The sequence below is a fragment of the Manacus vitellinus genome, unplaced genomic scaffold (genome assembly GCF_001715985.3).
Source record: "Manacus vitellinus isolate BGI_N305 unplaced genomic scaffold, ASM171598v3 scaffold_19_pilon, whole genome shotgun sequence".
In the NCBI taxonomy this organism is placed as follows: domain Eukaryota; kingdom Metazoa; phylum Chordata; class Aves; order Passeriformes; family Pipridae; genus Manacus; species Manacus vitellinus.
Genome location: NW_021939395.1, coordinates 10,292,982 through 10,308,321, shown reverse-complemented (window position 1 = coordinate 10,308,321; position 15,340 = coordinate 10,292,982). Strand labels below are relative to the sequence as shown.

At 46.1% G+C, this 15,340-nt stretch overlaps 1 protein-coding gene and 1 pseudogene across 3 annotated transcripts in view; one reads left to right on the top strand and one right to left on the bottom strand.

Annotated features, from left to right (window-relative positions):
• The window catches only part of PLS3 (plastin 3), a 50,801-nt gene that overhangs the window by 14,557 nt on the left and 20,904 nt on the right, over positions 1–15,340 (top strand). For 2 of the 3 annotated variants that reach the window (XM_029959104.1, XM_029959105.1), the window contains exon 3: positions 14,514–14,600. In XM_029959104.1, coding sequence (XP_029814964.1) covers positions 14,534–14,600 — 67 coding nt within the window. In that variant the 5' untranslated portion in view covers positions 14,514–14,533. Of the gene's footprint in view, positions 1–3,822; positions 3,935–14,513; positions 14,601–15,340 lie in introns of those variants that run through there. The other variant, XM_018070776.3, reaches the window with a different exon arrangement.
• Positions 4,662–4,825, bottom strand: LOC112841022 (annotated as a pseudogene).

Below are 15,340 nucleotides of genomic sequence, written 5' to 3'. Positions count from 1 at the left end.
TTTTAAATAAAGACTAACTTTCAGTCCCTCCTGCATATGCAAGGTTTTTATTAAATAAGCATGAGCCTGACTAATGTCTTGCTTTCTTCCAGATGACAGGCTTGCTGACAGAGCAGCTCAGGAAGCTTTTAGGGGGGAAATCTAGCAAAGATGGATCTGTTTTTTCTTTAAAAAGACTGATAAACCGAGGAGTTAAGGTCAAATGCTTGCTCCTCAGTTGTCACATCTTTGCACAGCTGTTTACATTGATGGAATGTATGCTGCCATTGGTTGCAACTGAGGGTGAAAGCAAGAAGTGCATAAACCCTCAATTTGTATCGAAAAGCACAGGGGAGAGTGCTTCTATCTGTCTGTGCATAATGTCATTAAAATCCTTATCTTTTAAAGAGAATGTGGACAGAACTGGAGGAGGGGAGCATCTGGTGCATAGTAAATGTCATTGATCCCAGTCCAAAATGGGATGGTGGCTGGGCACTCAGATTTGCTTTCTAAAGCCCTGACTCATAAAGCATGGTGGGCTTTTTCTAGTGAAGTAGGCTATTTAGGTTAGCTGATTTCTATTTCAGCTCTTCATTCTTTAGTGCTTCTCCCCACTCTCTTTTTTTTTTTTTTTTTTTTTTTAAGGAGAGGGAATGCTCCTGAAAACGTTCAATGTGCAGCACCAGAGCAGGCAGAGGCAGGAAGCTGAGCCACCTTTGCTGCTCTTGGAGGCCCACTGAGGTCTGCTGATACTCTGTTAGCTCTGGGATCTCCTGAGGCTGCTGTGGCCCAGCCCCCTGGCCATAGAGATTGCTCTACCATTGAGATGCTGGAGGGGACCAACATGTCTTACACCCCCTTAGCTGGTTGACAGTAGAGCTGGCTGTACCCCAGCAAACAGGTATTTTAGGTAGAAGCTAGAAGTGCCCACAGGTAAAACCCATCCAAAAAATCACTAGGACTGATGTAGCATGCTCATCACCATGGGTTCATCAGCTATCTTGAACAGCTTCCAATATTAGCATGACATCTCTTGGCATTGCTAACTAGGTGTGGAAACTACTACTTCTGGAGTGGGCAGGAAAACCTGGTGTCCAGAAGCAGGTGGTTGTCCTCACCTGGGCAGTGGGACTCAGTGCAGGGAGCAGTGGGCCTGCACAGCATAATGTAGCCAAAGGCCAGCACATTGGATGAGCTCCCTTCCTCCCCCAGAACTTTGCCAGAGGGTCAGTTCTTGAGGGCTAGTTGTAAAAGGAGAGGGACAAGGTGATTGCTGGATTTACCCTCTCTTCTCTCTTGTCACCTGGAAGGCAGCAGCTGCTGCTCCCACAGCCATCATTGAGTAACTTCTGGAGGGCAAATATGTGTTAGTGGCCTCCCAGTGAAACTTGGCAGCTGGAACTGGGGAGGAGATGTGTCCACTTGCGCAATGATGTGCTGAAGGAATCCTGTCAGTGCTGGAAGTTCTCCTTGTGCATAAACCTACATGGCAACGTTCCTTCCATGCAGGGGAGCAGACATGTCACCTGAGCACCTCAGGCACCTTCTTCTTCCCTAAAAGGCTTCCTTGAAGAGGAAGGAAGAGGAAAATACAGTGGTATACTGGCTCTACCGAAAAAATTCCTATTTTGGAATACTGTGGGGAGTGGTGTGTGTGACCAGGCGTGTTTGAGGAAGTGGGCTGGGAGTGCCCGGGGAACTGTGCGTTCGCTGCCTGCCATCGCCACACCCCGGCGTGGTGAGTCTCGGGGCATGACGCACAGATGAGTGGTGCTGGCACTGCCGAGGTGCTATTTTGGGTTTGAGTGTAATTGCAGGTTGGACCAACAGGACTGGATTTGGAGTATTCAGAGAGCTCTTAAAGCTCTGGAAAAACTGGCTATCGCTGATCCTTTGCAAATGTGGAAGATGGGTATTTAACGTGCACTGTGCATGTGCATCGAACTTCTGGCAGTGGAGCCACTGAGGACCTGTGCTACCTGATGACAGTGGGTAGGAATGTCCTTTCCCTCTGAGAGGGAACAGTTATACCTGTTAGCCCTGTAGGCTGCTCTTTACGCTTATCTGAGAAAAGAAAAGTGAGTAAGTGGAGTTCTGAAGACCCATGGGCTGGTGGCTTTCAGGCGTCTACCTCTGCAGCGCGAATCCGTCACCTGAACATCTGCAGGTGCTGCTTTTCTATCCCAGCAACACAGATGCTAGAAGCAAGGAGGAGGAGGCTTTTCTTTTCCCTCCCAAAAGCAGACATTGCTTGTGCAATGGCTCTGCCACTGATAAGAAGTCACAACCTAGTTTGGGAGCTGGGCTTTGGCATGCTCTCCCCAGGACCTGTCAAGCCCCAAAGCCTCAGCACTTTCTAACCCTTACAGGATGAATTTACACTGTGCAATATGCTCACATGTAGAGTGGAAAGTGGAGGCACTAAACTTCATGAAATAAGGTTTTTTTGCATGTTTGCCCGGAGATTTCACAGGCTGGATTCAGTCACTGGTTTGGATCAGAGCAGCTGGTTGGGCTCCTTGCATCCAGGAGCTGATGTGATGCTGAAGCTGGTTGCTGATGCAAGTCAGAGCAGAGTCAAAGTCATTCTTCCCTAAACCCCATCTGATGTGCAGTCAGCCTGGCCTTCGTGGACTGCAGTAGTGTTTTTCAAGCCAACTTCTTTCCTTTTAAGTTGCAGCTGCAGTTCTGGGCATAAAAACTTCTATTTTGGTTTCCATGATGTTTGCCATCCTGAGGAAGCTGTCAGGCTGTGGGTTTGGGGTTAGGTTTTCTGGTTTGAGTTATTTTGGGGTGTGTTTTATACCTCTCTTGAAACTTTACAACTGGAAGCTAAATTTTCAGGTGATACCCAAGAAGTGGGACTGGGCGGTGACTCACTTTCCTGGCTGAGGTAATTTTTAAAAAGAAACAACAAAAAAACCCACAGTGACACTATTGGCCAAGTATTTTTACCTTTTAGAACAGTCACGAGTTCTTCACATTCTTCACTAATTCAAATATTTTGTTTATTAGCAAATGACATCCTTTCCTTTTAGCCATGGGAAGGCTGAAACATTATGGACTTTAACAGGATCAGAAATTTCTGAAATATGTGATTACAGTTTGGAAAACTCACTTAACCTTTTTGATGACTGATTCTGTTCCTGTGCATTGCATTAGCAATGACACAGTACACAATGTTTCTGTTGCTTGTATCTTTCTTGTTGGCAGCAGATGTCTGTCCATTTTCCGTCTAGAGCAGACAGGGATTTATTGATGAGGTAATGCAATATATTGTAGTATGGGCCAGCTCCAAACTCTGTGTTTAACCACTTATTCAAACCAGTGTTGGGTTTTGTTTTATTTGTTTGTTTTTGGTTTGGTTTGTTTGGTTTTTTTTTAAGAAACTGTGGGGTGAAATAGCAGGCAGCATCCTCCTTTAGTACAGACTGAGGCCAAATAGGTCTGGATTCTCTCAGTGTTCTGTGAGCTTCTGTTTTTTCAAAGACATCCATAAAATAAGTACATAAAGCAAAAAAATACAGGTTCTGCATTGCTCTTGGGCTGGACATGCTGAGAAATAGCAGAGCAAAATGCACTTATTTTAAATAGTAAAGAGCAAAGAGAGGCTTTTTTTTTCCTTTTTAATTAAAAAAAAATAGTTTGCTTACCTAAAAGCTTTGTCTCTTACTGCCTTCTGTTCCCAAGTGCCGAGCAATAGAAGAACGAGCTGGTTTTTGGGGGAGAATCCCCGCTCCGTGCCCCGTGCTCATGGGATAATCGGGCCGTTCTAGCGCATCTCTGCGCGACATGACCGCATCCCTCCGCGGCTCTCGGGAAGCGACCTCCCATCGCTGGGCGGGGATGGTGGGAGGAATGTTGGCTGCCCAGCTCCGGGCTGGGGGCGTGGGAGACGCTTCAGCGCTCGGGCCGGGCGAGGCAGCGATTCGCCTTCCCTGATAGAGGAGGAGAGGTAAGGAATGGATGGGTGTCCCGGGCCGGGCTGGCGTTCAGGTGCTGCCTGGCTGTGCCGATGCTGTCCTGCAACGACTTGATTTGCTTTTCTCAGCAAAACGTCTAGTGATTTCTACTGCTGTAATAGATAGAGGAAAATAGCTGTGGGCAGAACGAACTTCAGGTTTTAATGTGCTTAAATCTGGAATTTATCTGTGCACCTGACTGAGCAGGGTGTGCAAACAGCAGCAGCGAGGGTTTAATGTTCCAATCGAGGGCTGAGGGTGTGCCTTCCCAGAAATCTGTCTGGGACACAGTCCTACTCCCTCTCAGTCTGTAGCAGGCTTTTACAAAGCAGAACTGCTTAAACTTGTATTTTAGAAGTGTTAAATATTTAAACATTTGCTTTGCAGAAAGTGTGAGGAGCTCTGAGTACTTTTGGGAAATGGCTATAGGCTGCTGGCTGTGACAGCTACTGAACTTTTTGGGGATATTTCATCTGGAGAAGCTGGGCTTTGCTATTCCAGTTGGAATGGCAGGAGGCATTACAGTCTGGCAGGATTTAGTTTCCAAACTGAGGAGTTTACCTTGCTTGCTGTGTTTTCTGGTCACAGCCAGCTATACTTGTTGCTGGAAGCCAGTGTAGACCCTCTCCAAATGCTTTATAGCAGTTGCTACTGGCTTAAAACACTTACATACCAGTACTTTTAAGTATTGAACTGAAATACTGAATTTTTTTGTGCTGAAAAACTTAAGCTTAACATGTCTGCAAACCTGTAAAACACATCTAGTAAACCTTCTTCATGTCCTGATTTTGTTTATACTGAATGTGTTTCTCTGAGGTTTTGCTTAGTTATGTTTTATTAAACTGATACTACACTTGATCTTAGCCAAAAGGCCGAGAAGTGATATTTCACTCTTACTCTCATTTATTCTGCAAAGCATCTGTCTCTAAAGAATGATTTCCACAGCTGGAGGACTCTCACACCCTCCTGAAATTCAAAGTAGTGATGAGATTGCATGCTGTTTACAGTGCATAGTCTCTTTAACCACAATATCTGTCCTAGGGGTATGGGGCACTGGCTGAGCTGTGAAACTGAGGGAATAGGAGGAGGTGAAGCAGCTTGAAGGGTCCTAAGGAGAAGTTAGTGCTCGGCTCCAGGAGTGCTGGATGCATCTTAGAAATCCTGCATAACCTTGAAACCTGCTAATTAGAGTGCGTTTTGCAGAGGTTATTAATGCTTGTTCAAAATCCAAGAGTCACAAAGTAGAGCTTGCCTGATCCTGGACTAATGACTGCTCCCTATCGCTCCTCCCCATATTAAGTTAAATTATAGTGGAGTGTGGGGAACACCCTGCAGTAAGAGTAAATGTGATTTCCCTGTCATGGCAGCTTCCTGGGAGGCAAGGACAGCAGTTTTCCTTCTCTTCTAGCCATTGCACATTAATTTTTGAGATTAATGTTTTTGCTTTTATTAAGAGTAGATAGGATCTGTACTGTCTTGTCTGGAGTAAATAAGTGGTGAATTTATAGGGTTTTTTCTTACTTCTTAAAGCTGCTAGGAGAGCTATGCAGTGACACTAATTTATTGCAATCTGGTGTTGCTTTCTTCTTCTGAAACAAGTTATTTTGACTTCTTTCCCTTTTCCCCAAGTGCTTTCTAAACAAGATTACAGACAGCAGGGGAAGGATGGAAAAGAGTGTGTTTTTTTTTTTTTTATCAGCAGCTCTTTCTAGTAAGAGATAAGTTATTGAAATTCCTGGGGTTTAAGACACTTTTAAAACATAATTACAATGCTTAGGGTACGGTTTGTAGTTTCTAATGTTTTGTTTCTTTTTAAGAAAACATTTATTGACACATTTCTAAATGTTTATCATCTGGGCCGTAGTCGCTGCTGGGATTTCAGCCCTGACTGTGCCATTGGCAGCTCTGTTTACCTTCAAACTGATAAAACAGTCTGCAAAACTGCTTGACCACAGCTGTACCTTCTGAAAGGTTGCACCAAACCCACCCTCCCAAAATTAATTGCTGAAACTCCCTATTGTCTCGCTTGCCAGGGATCAGCGCTATCATGCCGGGTGTTTGGCTTGCAGGAGCTTGTTTGCTGGTGTTGAATAAGCAGTGACTGTACTGTGATTTAATTTAGGGATCTGGTTGATCCCCTACCTGGGCAGGAGGGAGGTTTGAGGCTGAGTAATGCTTCTTGCTTTATCATGGCACACTGAATATCAGTTGCTTTACCTGTCAAGCAAAGGTGCCACCTGAGAGCAGAGCCTGGAGGTACTGGGTGGATGGAGGTGGGTCTGGGCTGTGTGGGCTTTGAGGGGCTTTATCCACCTGCTGCAGACCAGGGCAAAGGCTGAGATCTGCAGCTCAGCCTTGTAAGGAACTGGACTCCTGTGGGGCTCAGTATTGGGAAATCAAGAGACACATGCTTAAAGCACATTGAGGGTAACCTGCAGGTCTCAGCAGGCAGGCCCAGTCACTTCTGGAGTAGAAAATTCACACTGATTCAGCCTTGTGATCCTCATCCCTCCTCACTTATGCTGGCAGAGAACCCACTGTCTTCCCCCCAATGGGTGGTGAGAGATGGGTCCTTTCTTGAAGATGTGTATGGTTAAGATACACAGAAGGAAGTGTTTAATGGGAACTATGCAAGAATAAGAATTGCTATCAGCATAGGAGTTTCCTGAGGTGCTAGCATGACTTTTCTGTGCCTGAGCCAGGAATTTAAATGAAGTCTTCTGAGTTTCAGTCCATTAGCTGACACCTGACCCTGGCCCCTCTCTCTTTTACCTTCTTGCACTTAAGTTTAAACTATCCCTGAATGTTATTTGCTTTTGCAAGTTCCAGGCATATGAGTGTACAGCTCTTCCTTTCTTGAGAAGTCTTGAAAGAATCGCCTGTTCCACATTGTACTAGCTAGGTAATGAGAATATTGCTATTCTCTTTCTACTGATATGAACAAACTATTGAAATTCAAAAATTAGTTAAACCAATCTGATGTGTTATGATCTCAAATATTCTCTAATCCTGGAATAGTTGCTTTGCTAAAACCACGAGTGTGCCAAAATGTAACATTTAGGAGGAGTATTTGTCAAAGAGGCTTTTAAGGACTGATTCATTGGTGCCTTGAGCAGTATTTTATCTGTGTTTCCACTGTGCCTTGCAGATTACAAGTACTCTCTAGATATATGTAATAGATTTGGAGCAACAAGGCAGTCTGTATGCTGTAGCTGCAAGTCTGCAGCATGATGGGGGTGTGTGAGTGTAGTTGGTCTCCTCTGTAAAAGTCAGCTCTGCCCCTGCTTTGACCCTCCACCCAATCCACTTGGCCTTGGGCTTTCATGTCAGAATCCTTCAAAGACTGTAAGGTCTTCAGAAATCTTTCAATGCTTCTCCCTTACGTTTGAGTCCCAAACCAGTTTTATGTTTCTCTTGGTTCAGTCTCCTTCTAGTAGATGCTAGGACGTGAGAGTGACCAAACATCTGTCCAGTCTACTCCAGGATAGCATCTCACTCCTCAGTGTGCATCAGAGACAGCTCTGGCTCATAGGGTGGGGATGTGTTGGAGGAGATTTCATTGAGGACTGGAGAAGCTTTTGTTCCTTCCATGGGCAACTGGAGTGCAAGCATTTGTGTTCCTCTGACTTGTGCTTCCCTTCTGGCCTTTGGGCAGTTTGGTATCCCCAGCTTTCAATATTCTGGATGCTGTTCTGGTCTTTTATCAAGAGGCTGATTCCTTTTTGATGCTGTGAGTGGATTTGATGCTGATTTTGGGTTTTCTTTGGGTACTGGCTACAACTTGGTTCTGCATCAGGGTGCTGAACGTGCTGACCATTATCCAGGCCTGGTTGCACCCCAAAAAGCTTCTTTGACTGGGAAGTCAAAGCCATGTAAATTGGCTGATGGATCAGCAGGTTTTTTTACTGAGGATTTAAGATGGTTGAAGCTGGGGAATCTGGTTCTGTCTTGAAGGAAGAGAAAACACTTCGACCATCATGCAAAAGGGGAAGGATCAGGTTGTCCAGGCTGTCAATGGATGTTGAGGCAGCAATTAAAATCTAAGCAGAAACCATAGGAATACTGGTTGGCTGCAGTTGTTGCCATACTGTTGGAGTAGCCCTGCCTCTGTACAGCCCAGATCCCTGCTGGGCATCTACTCAAGTGATGCTTAGAAAAATATCTGGCATCGTTCTACACAGGTCTAGTGAGGAGACATTGACCTTCTAATCTGCACCTTTGAAGGAAGGTACCTGTTCAGAGATGGATACAATGGAGATGCCTCCAAATCCTGAGAGAACCTCTGTCAAGCTAAGTGCATGTGTCTCTGCTTCTGATGGATTTGGCAGATTTGTTCCCTGCAGCAGCAGTGAGTTGTGCAACAACTGGGGCAAAGCCTCACAGTCCACTCCCAGGCGAATGTAAACCTATCAGGGAGCCTGCCTCTCCCAGCACGACAGTTTGGGGAGTTTGAGAGAACACAGAGCAAAACCCTGCTTAATGGGATTTCTGTTGATTTAGAGGTGCCTCAAAACCAGCAGCTGGAGGTAATCTCTGTATGGGATTGGGCTGAAATGAGCTGTAAGGTGCCTGTGCAGTGGCAATCCCTATCTGCAGTCATGTGTCCTTTCCCTGTGATGCAGCTGGTGGGCTACACAGCCAGCATGGGTCAGTCAAAGGGTGTATTGTGTGTAAAGTCAGAAGCTTGAGGGAGCTAGAGAACTAGGAGGTGCAAGGTAGTAAATTCAAATAGCCAGGAGAGGTTAAAGACATTCAGGGTTAGAATAGAATTTGTGGATAGTTCGTCTTGGCCTGCTGAGGTCAGTTTTTTGGTGCTTTGCATGGCTGAGAAAAGCTGGATTAAGAACGAAATAAAGCTGGGTTTTTTTTCAAGTGTTAGAGTGCAGTGGTGTTCAATAGTTAAAGCATTGCAGACCTTGAGAGCAGAGCTGTAGATTCATTACTGTTGAGCCTGATGTGCTTGAGGCTGGGAAAACTTGAAGGGAAAAACAACAGGAGATGCAACAACTCAGCCAAATCTGGCACCACAAAGAAATACTTGCTCAAAGCTTTATGTGCCCCTTTCTTCCCGAGGCAGGGGAAACAGCTGAGTCCATAAGAACACCGCAGTGTTTGTGTGCAGAGTACCACGTTCATACCAAGAGTGACACCAAAGTGATTTCTGGGGGACAGTATGGTGCAGTCTCTGTGGATGGGGTAACATCTTCTAAATCAGTGCTCTTGTCAAGTTGACGCCTATCACCATGTGGAAACACAAAGTGTGGTGAAGGTCTGGTTTCAGTTATTGCCTCTGACCAGTGGCAATAATGAAACATAATTGCCAATTAGAAGTTTATGTGCTTCCAGCAGCCTGGTGTTTTCTAATAACCACACATAGGGTGTGGGTGCTGTCATGTAGGAATTTGATGAGCCAAACATTGGGATGAGCATTTGATGAGCTCACAAACTGATTATGAGCAGGAGAGGATGGATTACATGATAGGTTTTCATTTACAGGCCATCAATCCCTAAACTTCCCTGTCTCCTCCCAAAGCATTGGAAACTGTTTATCTCAGAGGATTCATCAGACCAAGTCTGTGCACCACAAGCTTTCATGTCCTCCTGTTGCTGTCAGGTTTTGAGATATTGTCTATAAAACCCCAAAGGCTTTGCTTGGACTGGACCAGAAAAAGGAGCTGGCAGAGCTGATGGGGCGAGGGTGTGTGTCTGTGCCCTCTCCTGCCTGTAAACATTTCCAAAGGCAGCATGAGCCTGTGCCTGTGCCTGTGGAGGAGGGTTCCTGCAGTGTCAGGAGATCACCGCAGCATCCTCTGCAGCTTTCCAGTCACCTGGCAAGAGATGCAAAGAAAACTTAGGCTTGCAGCCCTTGCCAGTGACTGGCTTCCCTCACTGTTTGCCCTGAGGGTGGCTGCTCTGGACTGGCCCAGCAGCTCTGGAGCTTGCAAAGCCATGCTGGGATGGTCCCAATGCTGTGACCTTGTGGAGGGAGTCTCTGTGGCATTGGGGGAGAGGCCCTTGCAGCAGGGAGGGCTAGGAAGGACTTTGTGGTGATTTACACCTTTCAAAATGGGCTGGGGAGGGTGAAGAGGAGAGTGCAGATGGCCACCCCATTCTCTGATGCGGCTCTTGGTGGGGACCAGCCCTACCTGCAAAACAGGGAGGAAAAGGAGGATGGGGTGAGCCACAGGAAGCCTGGGGGCTGGATCTTGTATCACCTGAATCACCAGGATTCCCTCCCAATTGGCTGGGCAGCTGCATCAGTGCTCAAGCCCAGGGGCTCTGGCCCTTGCCATGGGTTGTGGGGGGAACCTGAGTGCCTGACTGTCCTATTTGTTATTCCTAAAGCAAGACTGATATGTGCTGGGTTAGTGGTCGCAGATATGTGGGGTTCGGGTATTTTTAATTAGCTAATGCTGACTGACATGCCTTCTGACGTCGGAGCCTTTGTCATGAAAAGGCAAGGAAACCACAGGTTCCTGAAATGGGGAATACATGTGGGGTGAGTCACTGCCCCAGACTTGGTCTAGCTCACTCAGGGTTTTTTTTTTAATCAGATGGAAAAAGGACATATTAATACCTTTTTGTTGACACTTTAATGTGTCTCTGCATTTGCCTGTTTGAGTAAACAAGTTGATGTTGTTAATCAGTCATTTGTAGAGATGTTAATGCAGGGCAGGCCTGGGAGGGATGGAGCACTCAGTTTTCAGACTAACGCAGAGCTGCTAAGAGAGCAAATTCTTCTGTTTGGATCAGCAGCAAATTCCAGCTCTGTTTCTGTTGGACGTGTTCAAGTGCCTGTCAGGAAATATTTGGTTGTCATGTGCTTTCTAATTTGAACTAATCCTCCAACTTTCAAAATGTACAAATATCCGAATGTCCCCCTTCCATCAGTTATCACTGGTCCTCTGTGTAGGATGCAGCTCCCAGGCAAAAGTCTTGGGGACTTTTTTTTCCTGTGCTTGAGTGTTTTTAAGTTGCTGTCTGAGCAGTTAATCCACCCAAATATCCTGGTTAGCTTCTGGCACTAGTGCTGGAAGTGCTGAGGCCGCAGTGGAGGCATCCCTCCAGCGACAGCCCCTGCGATGCCGTGTCCCCAGGTGGTTTACAGCTGTCAAAACATGGGCTGGGACAGCTTTCCTTGACCTGCCCGTGTTGCAGCTCTGTCTGGAGAGCAAATAAACTAACCCCAATTTGGTGACTGCAGTGTGTTTAGAAGCTGTAAAATTTGTTTACACAGAAACTTTATACAGCCCCTCTCGGAAGGGAGTTGATATTCCAAAACCTGAGACGTACTTTAAACAGCTCTGATCTGTATCACACGTGAAGTCTGCACTGTCTGCCAGCCACGCTCCTCTGGGTAGGTGCTTTTGTGCATTTGTGTGTTACAGAGCTGCCCTTGCTTTTCTTCTGTGGTGAGGGATGAAGGCAGAAGCAAAAGGGATCTGGATCAAGACTGTTCGTGTGTATTGACCCATGGACCACCAGCCACCAGACTAAAACGAGTGTGAGATCACTAGCTCACTTGTGTCTCCTCTTTTCCCCTTGTTCTCTTGTCCTCCCTCTGAAAGTCTCTGGCTGTCATTGCAAGCCCTGGCAGAGGCTTTGCTCCCGGCAGGAGTGTGACGTGGTGAGGCATGAGCAGTGTGGTGTGTCCCACAGGGCTTCGAGTGAGGCAGCTGATGTGTGATCCCTATGCCACTGAGATAAAAGGGCTTTTTATGTTCCAGAAGACAAAGCCTCTTGTTTAAAAATGCAACTGAATGAAAAACATGATTCTGAATGCCCCAGGCTCAGCTATTAAAAACAAACATAACCCCCCACACAACCAAAAAAAAAAAAAAGCTCCCCTGACCCCCAGTCCATTGTGCCAATGATGGTGTAATGACTCCATTGCAGAAAAGCTCTGTACAATTGCTTTGGTAGCTTGTAACTTTGTGACCCACTAACTTTTTCATAGACTATTTTGTTATAACATTCTTTCCCCTTTCCAGGCAGCACTAACAAGGCCAGGTATCTGCTTTTTCTCTGTTGGTTCAAATTCTCCCTCCATCTTCTCAGAGAAACAGAAGGAAGAGGAATATGAAAACTGAGAGAACCTCTTTTATGGATTGACTGAGCTCAACAACCTAGAGACTGGAAAGGAAAAGAATTTTAAATGAAGACACACACAAACAACTGCAGGGCATATCCAGAGTGTGATATTTCCCTGATAAAGTCAAACAGAGCAGCTTTTTTAAAAGCTCTCAACTTATGGTGGTGTTTGCTGCTTCTTTTGGTGTTAAAGATGTTAGAGATAGTCAGCAGCGAATTAAATTCCAATTAAGTGGTTAAATAATGATGCTTCGGGAAATCCCTTTTTAAGCGAAATGCTCATGGTTTGAAAATTAATTGGTGCATATTAGGATTAGGAATAAGGCAGAATTTGTGGAGGAGAGTTGGCTGAATTTTCAGTCTGTAGCTCAGCCTCTCCTGCCTGGCAGCTCATGTAGCCAAAACCGGCTCCATTCTTGGTAGTGTTACCCAAGTGTTTCTGCCAGTTGTGAAATCCACCTTCGGTATCGTGCAACAAGCCTACTCAGAGCTGATTTTCTTGCTGAGCAACTCCTTTATCCCCTGGAAATAGCAACCAGGTTCTAGTGGCACTGAGGCTCAGGCTGCTGGGGCACTTGTAGGAGTGCTGCAGGGAAGGGGCTGCTCCAGGAATGGGAATAGGTCCCAGACTGGACATTGATGCAAGGACCTGCATGGTAGCTTTACCTTGGTCAAGTAGCCTAACTTGTACTCTGTGAAACAGTATAAAAACTTACTGTGGTGCTTTTTTTCTTAACTCTGTCATTCTGATGCAGCTTTGCTGTGGTTCCTCCCCTGCCCTATTCTTTCATCTTGAGCCCAGTGATGAAGTTGGTTGTCTTGCTGTTGGTGCCTTTTACTGACTGTTCAACATCTTGTTTTATTTGCTGGCATCTCTGCAGATGCTAGGAGGCAGGATCTGCTGTGCTTTCCTTCATGTCTCTGTCCAGTGATGCAACTTCTTGTTGACTTTCTCTGCTGCTAGCACCTGTCTGAGCTGCTTTCCCAGGCTGCCACACCTGCCCATTGCTCTCATCTCTAACAACTTCATTCTTTCCAGACTGAGTGAAGTGTTACAGAAAATGAATATTTACAGCTACAGGCAAACTTGTGTTCTTAAGCTAACCAGTGCTTGTGAAGGCAGCTGGGAGCCTCAGACAAAAAAGGGTTGCTAATCAGAGTATAGGCATTTGTGAAACTGAGCCTCTTGGTGCTTGAGCCTCGAGTCAGAGCCAGCCTGTTCAGGATCCTGCCTTCTGACAGTCTGTAAAATGTAATCCACCCCTCATCCTTTTGCTTACAAAGGAGGAGGCAGCTGTGTCTGTTCCCATAGTTGGAGGAGGAACCTTTTATTTCACAACCTCAGGGATTGTAGCTAACAAGTAGGAGTTGGAAATCTCGGGATGCAAATCTCATTTGAAGTTGCATCTGAGCCTACCGAAATCCCCATTTGTACAGACCCCGAGCTAGAACTAGCAGAGGTGCTAGAAAGTGCTTATCAGTGCCTGTCTTTTTGCTCACACACAGGGATTGCCCCTGTGTGCATTGATGCATCTATCACTGCTCTCTCACAGTTATATCAGCCAGAGCACCAACAGGGCATCTTATGTTCTGTCATGAATGTCGTGGGAAGGGGACATGGGCAGGTGACTGGTTTTCTCCCATCCCTATGGTGATACCTCCTGTCCAGGCTGGCTGGGTGGCACCTATTCAGTGCTTGGAAAGAAGGATGATAGCAGATGGGTGGAGGAACTCTATGCTTCATCCTCTCTGTTTCTTAAACACCAAGCAGATCTGATCAAAGCGGAGTTTCTGCGTACTTGGGGTTTCAGCGTGACTGGTGCCTGCTGTTCTGTGCTTGCTCACAGTGCTCCTTGCTCAGGAGGTTGAGGGGATCAGTGGCTGTGCAAAACAACTTGTTCTTTACGTGGTTTTTTTGGAGACTGACTCTGGGGAAACAGGCAGGTGTTTATTCAAACAGCTTTCTTGTAGAAAAGCAAACTCTTTCATTTTTGCAAACAGTATCAGGTATACTGCTTTGTGCCAAAAGACCCTTTGCAGGTGCTGCTCAGAATCTTTTTTATTTGGGTTTGGTAGCTGTATGCTCTCAGGGGACAGACAGGCAAGCAGGGCATTCAGTATCTCTTGCATTAATATTTTAACTCTGGATTCTGATTTTGTGCAAAGTTGTGGAAAATCCCTGGAGATATGAGCTTTTCTGACCTACAGAATACACTGGCAGCAGGTACCTTAATGTGTGCAGAACAGCATAGCTGTAAAATAATACACAGAGCTAAATATTAACAAGGCTAATGGGATTTTTGACTTGTTAAGGAGTGTATTTCCCACCTCTGAGTTTCACACATCTGTTTTCTTAGCGGAAAGATAAATGTGGTTTCAAGAACTATAGTGACATTGGTACAGATTGTTGCTGTGCTGCTGTTTGAAACTGCATGTTACTGAATGCAGGCTGTTTTCACACACTGTTCTTTTTCTCTTTAGGTACTCCCTAAATTAATGAGATGGCCAACACCATGCAAATCTCCAAAGATGAGCTGGAGGAACTCAAGGAGGCTTTTGCCAAAGTCGGTAAGTCGCAGTGAGGAGGGCACCTTGCTCCTGACTGCTGTACATTTGGAGTGGATTTTTCCCACCCCTGTGAGCAGCAGTGGCAGCAGGATGTGGGCATTCTGCTGCTCTCGTGATCGTCTCAGTGCCAAGGAATCCCTTGGCAGCCTTGTTGCTTCTGACTTGTCACTTCTAGCCAAGGAGCACAAAAGCTGGGCCACGGGCAGTCTGACTGTCAGTGAGCACTGGCAGACAGCCTTGTGCTGTTGCTCTGGGGTGGGCTTTGTTGCTTCCTGATGGCAGAAAAATATCCAAACAGGCATTGCATTGCTTTGGCCCAGACAGTATTTCAGGGCTTGCACAGTACTTGGTTCTGGTGATGCTGGTTTCAGCAGATTGGCTGAGCTTTCCAGATGGTAAATGTAGGTGCTGCATTTCGAGTTGGTGCAGGTGCATTTGAGGCGTTTGTAAGCAAAAGCCAGTTCGTGTCTGTTTACCTGGCCAGCATGGAGCAACTTGTGGTGATCATAAATGCTTTGTGGCTGAGCACACCTGCATTGCCCTCTGGTGGCTCCATCTCTGCTCTGGTGCTCACCTCCTTCACCCCTCTGCACTCCAGGGGCTGCATAGCCCCAGCTGCTCCACCTGCCTCAGAGCTTTCCCCCTGCACTGGCATCGCAGAAGCCTCTGACAGGCTGCTTCAGGAAGTTGAAACAGGCAAAAAACCTGACATCATGGAAAAAAATCGTTTTCTGTTGGTT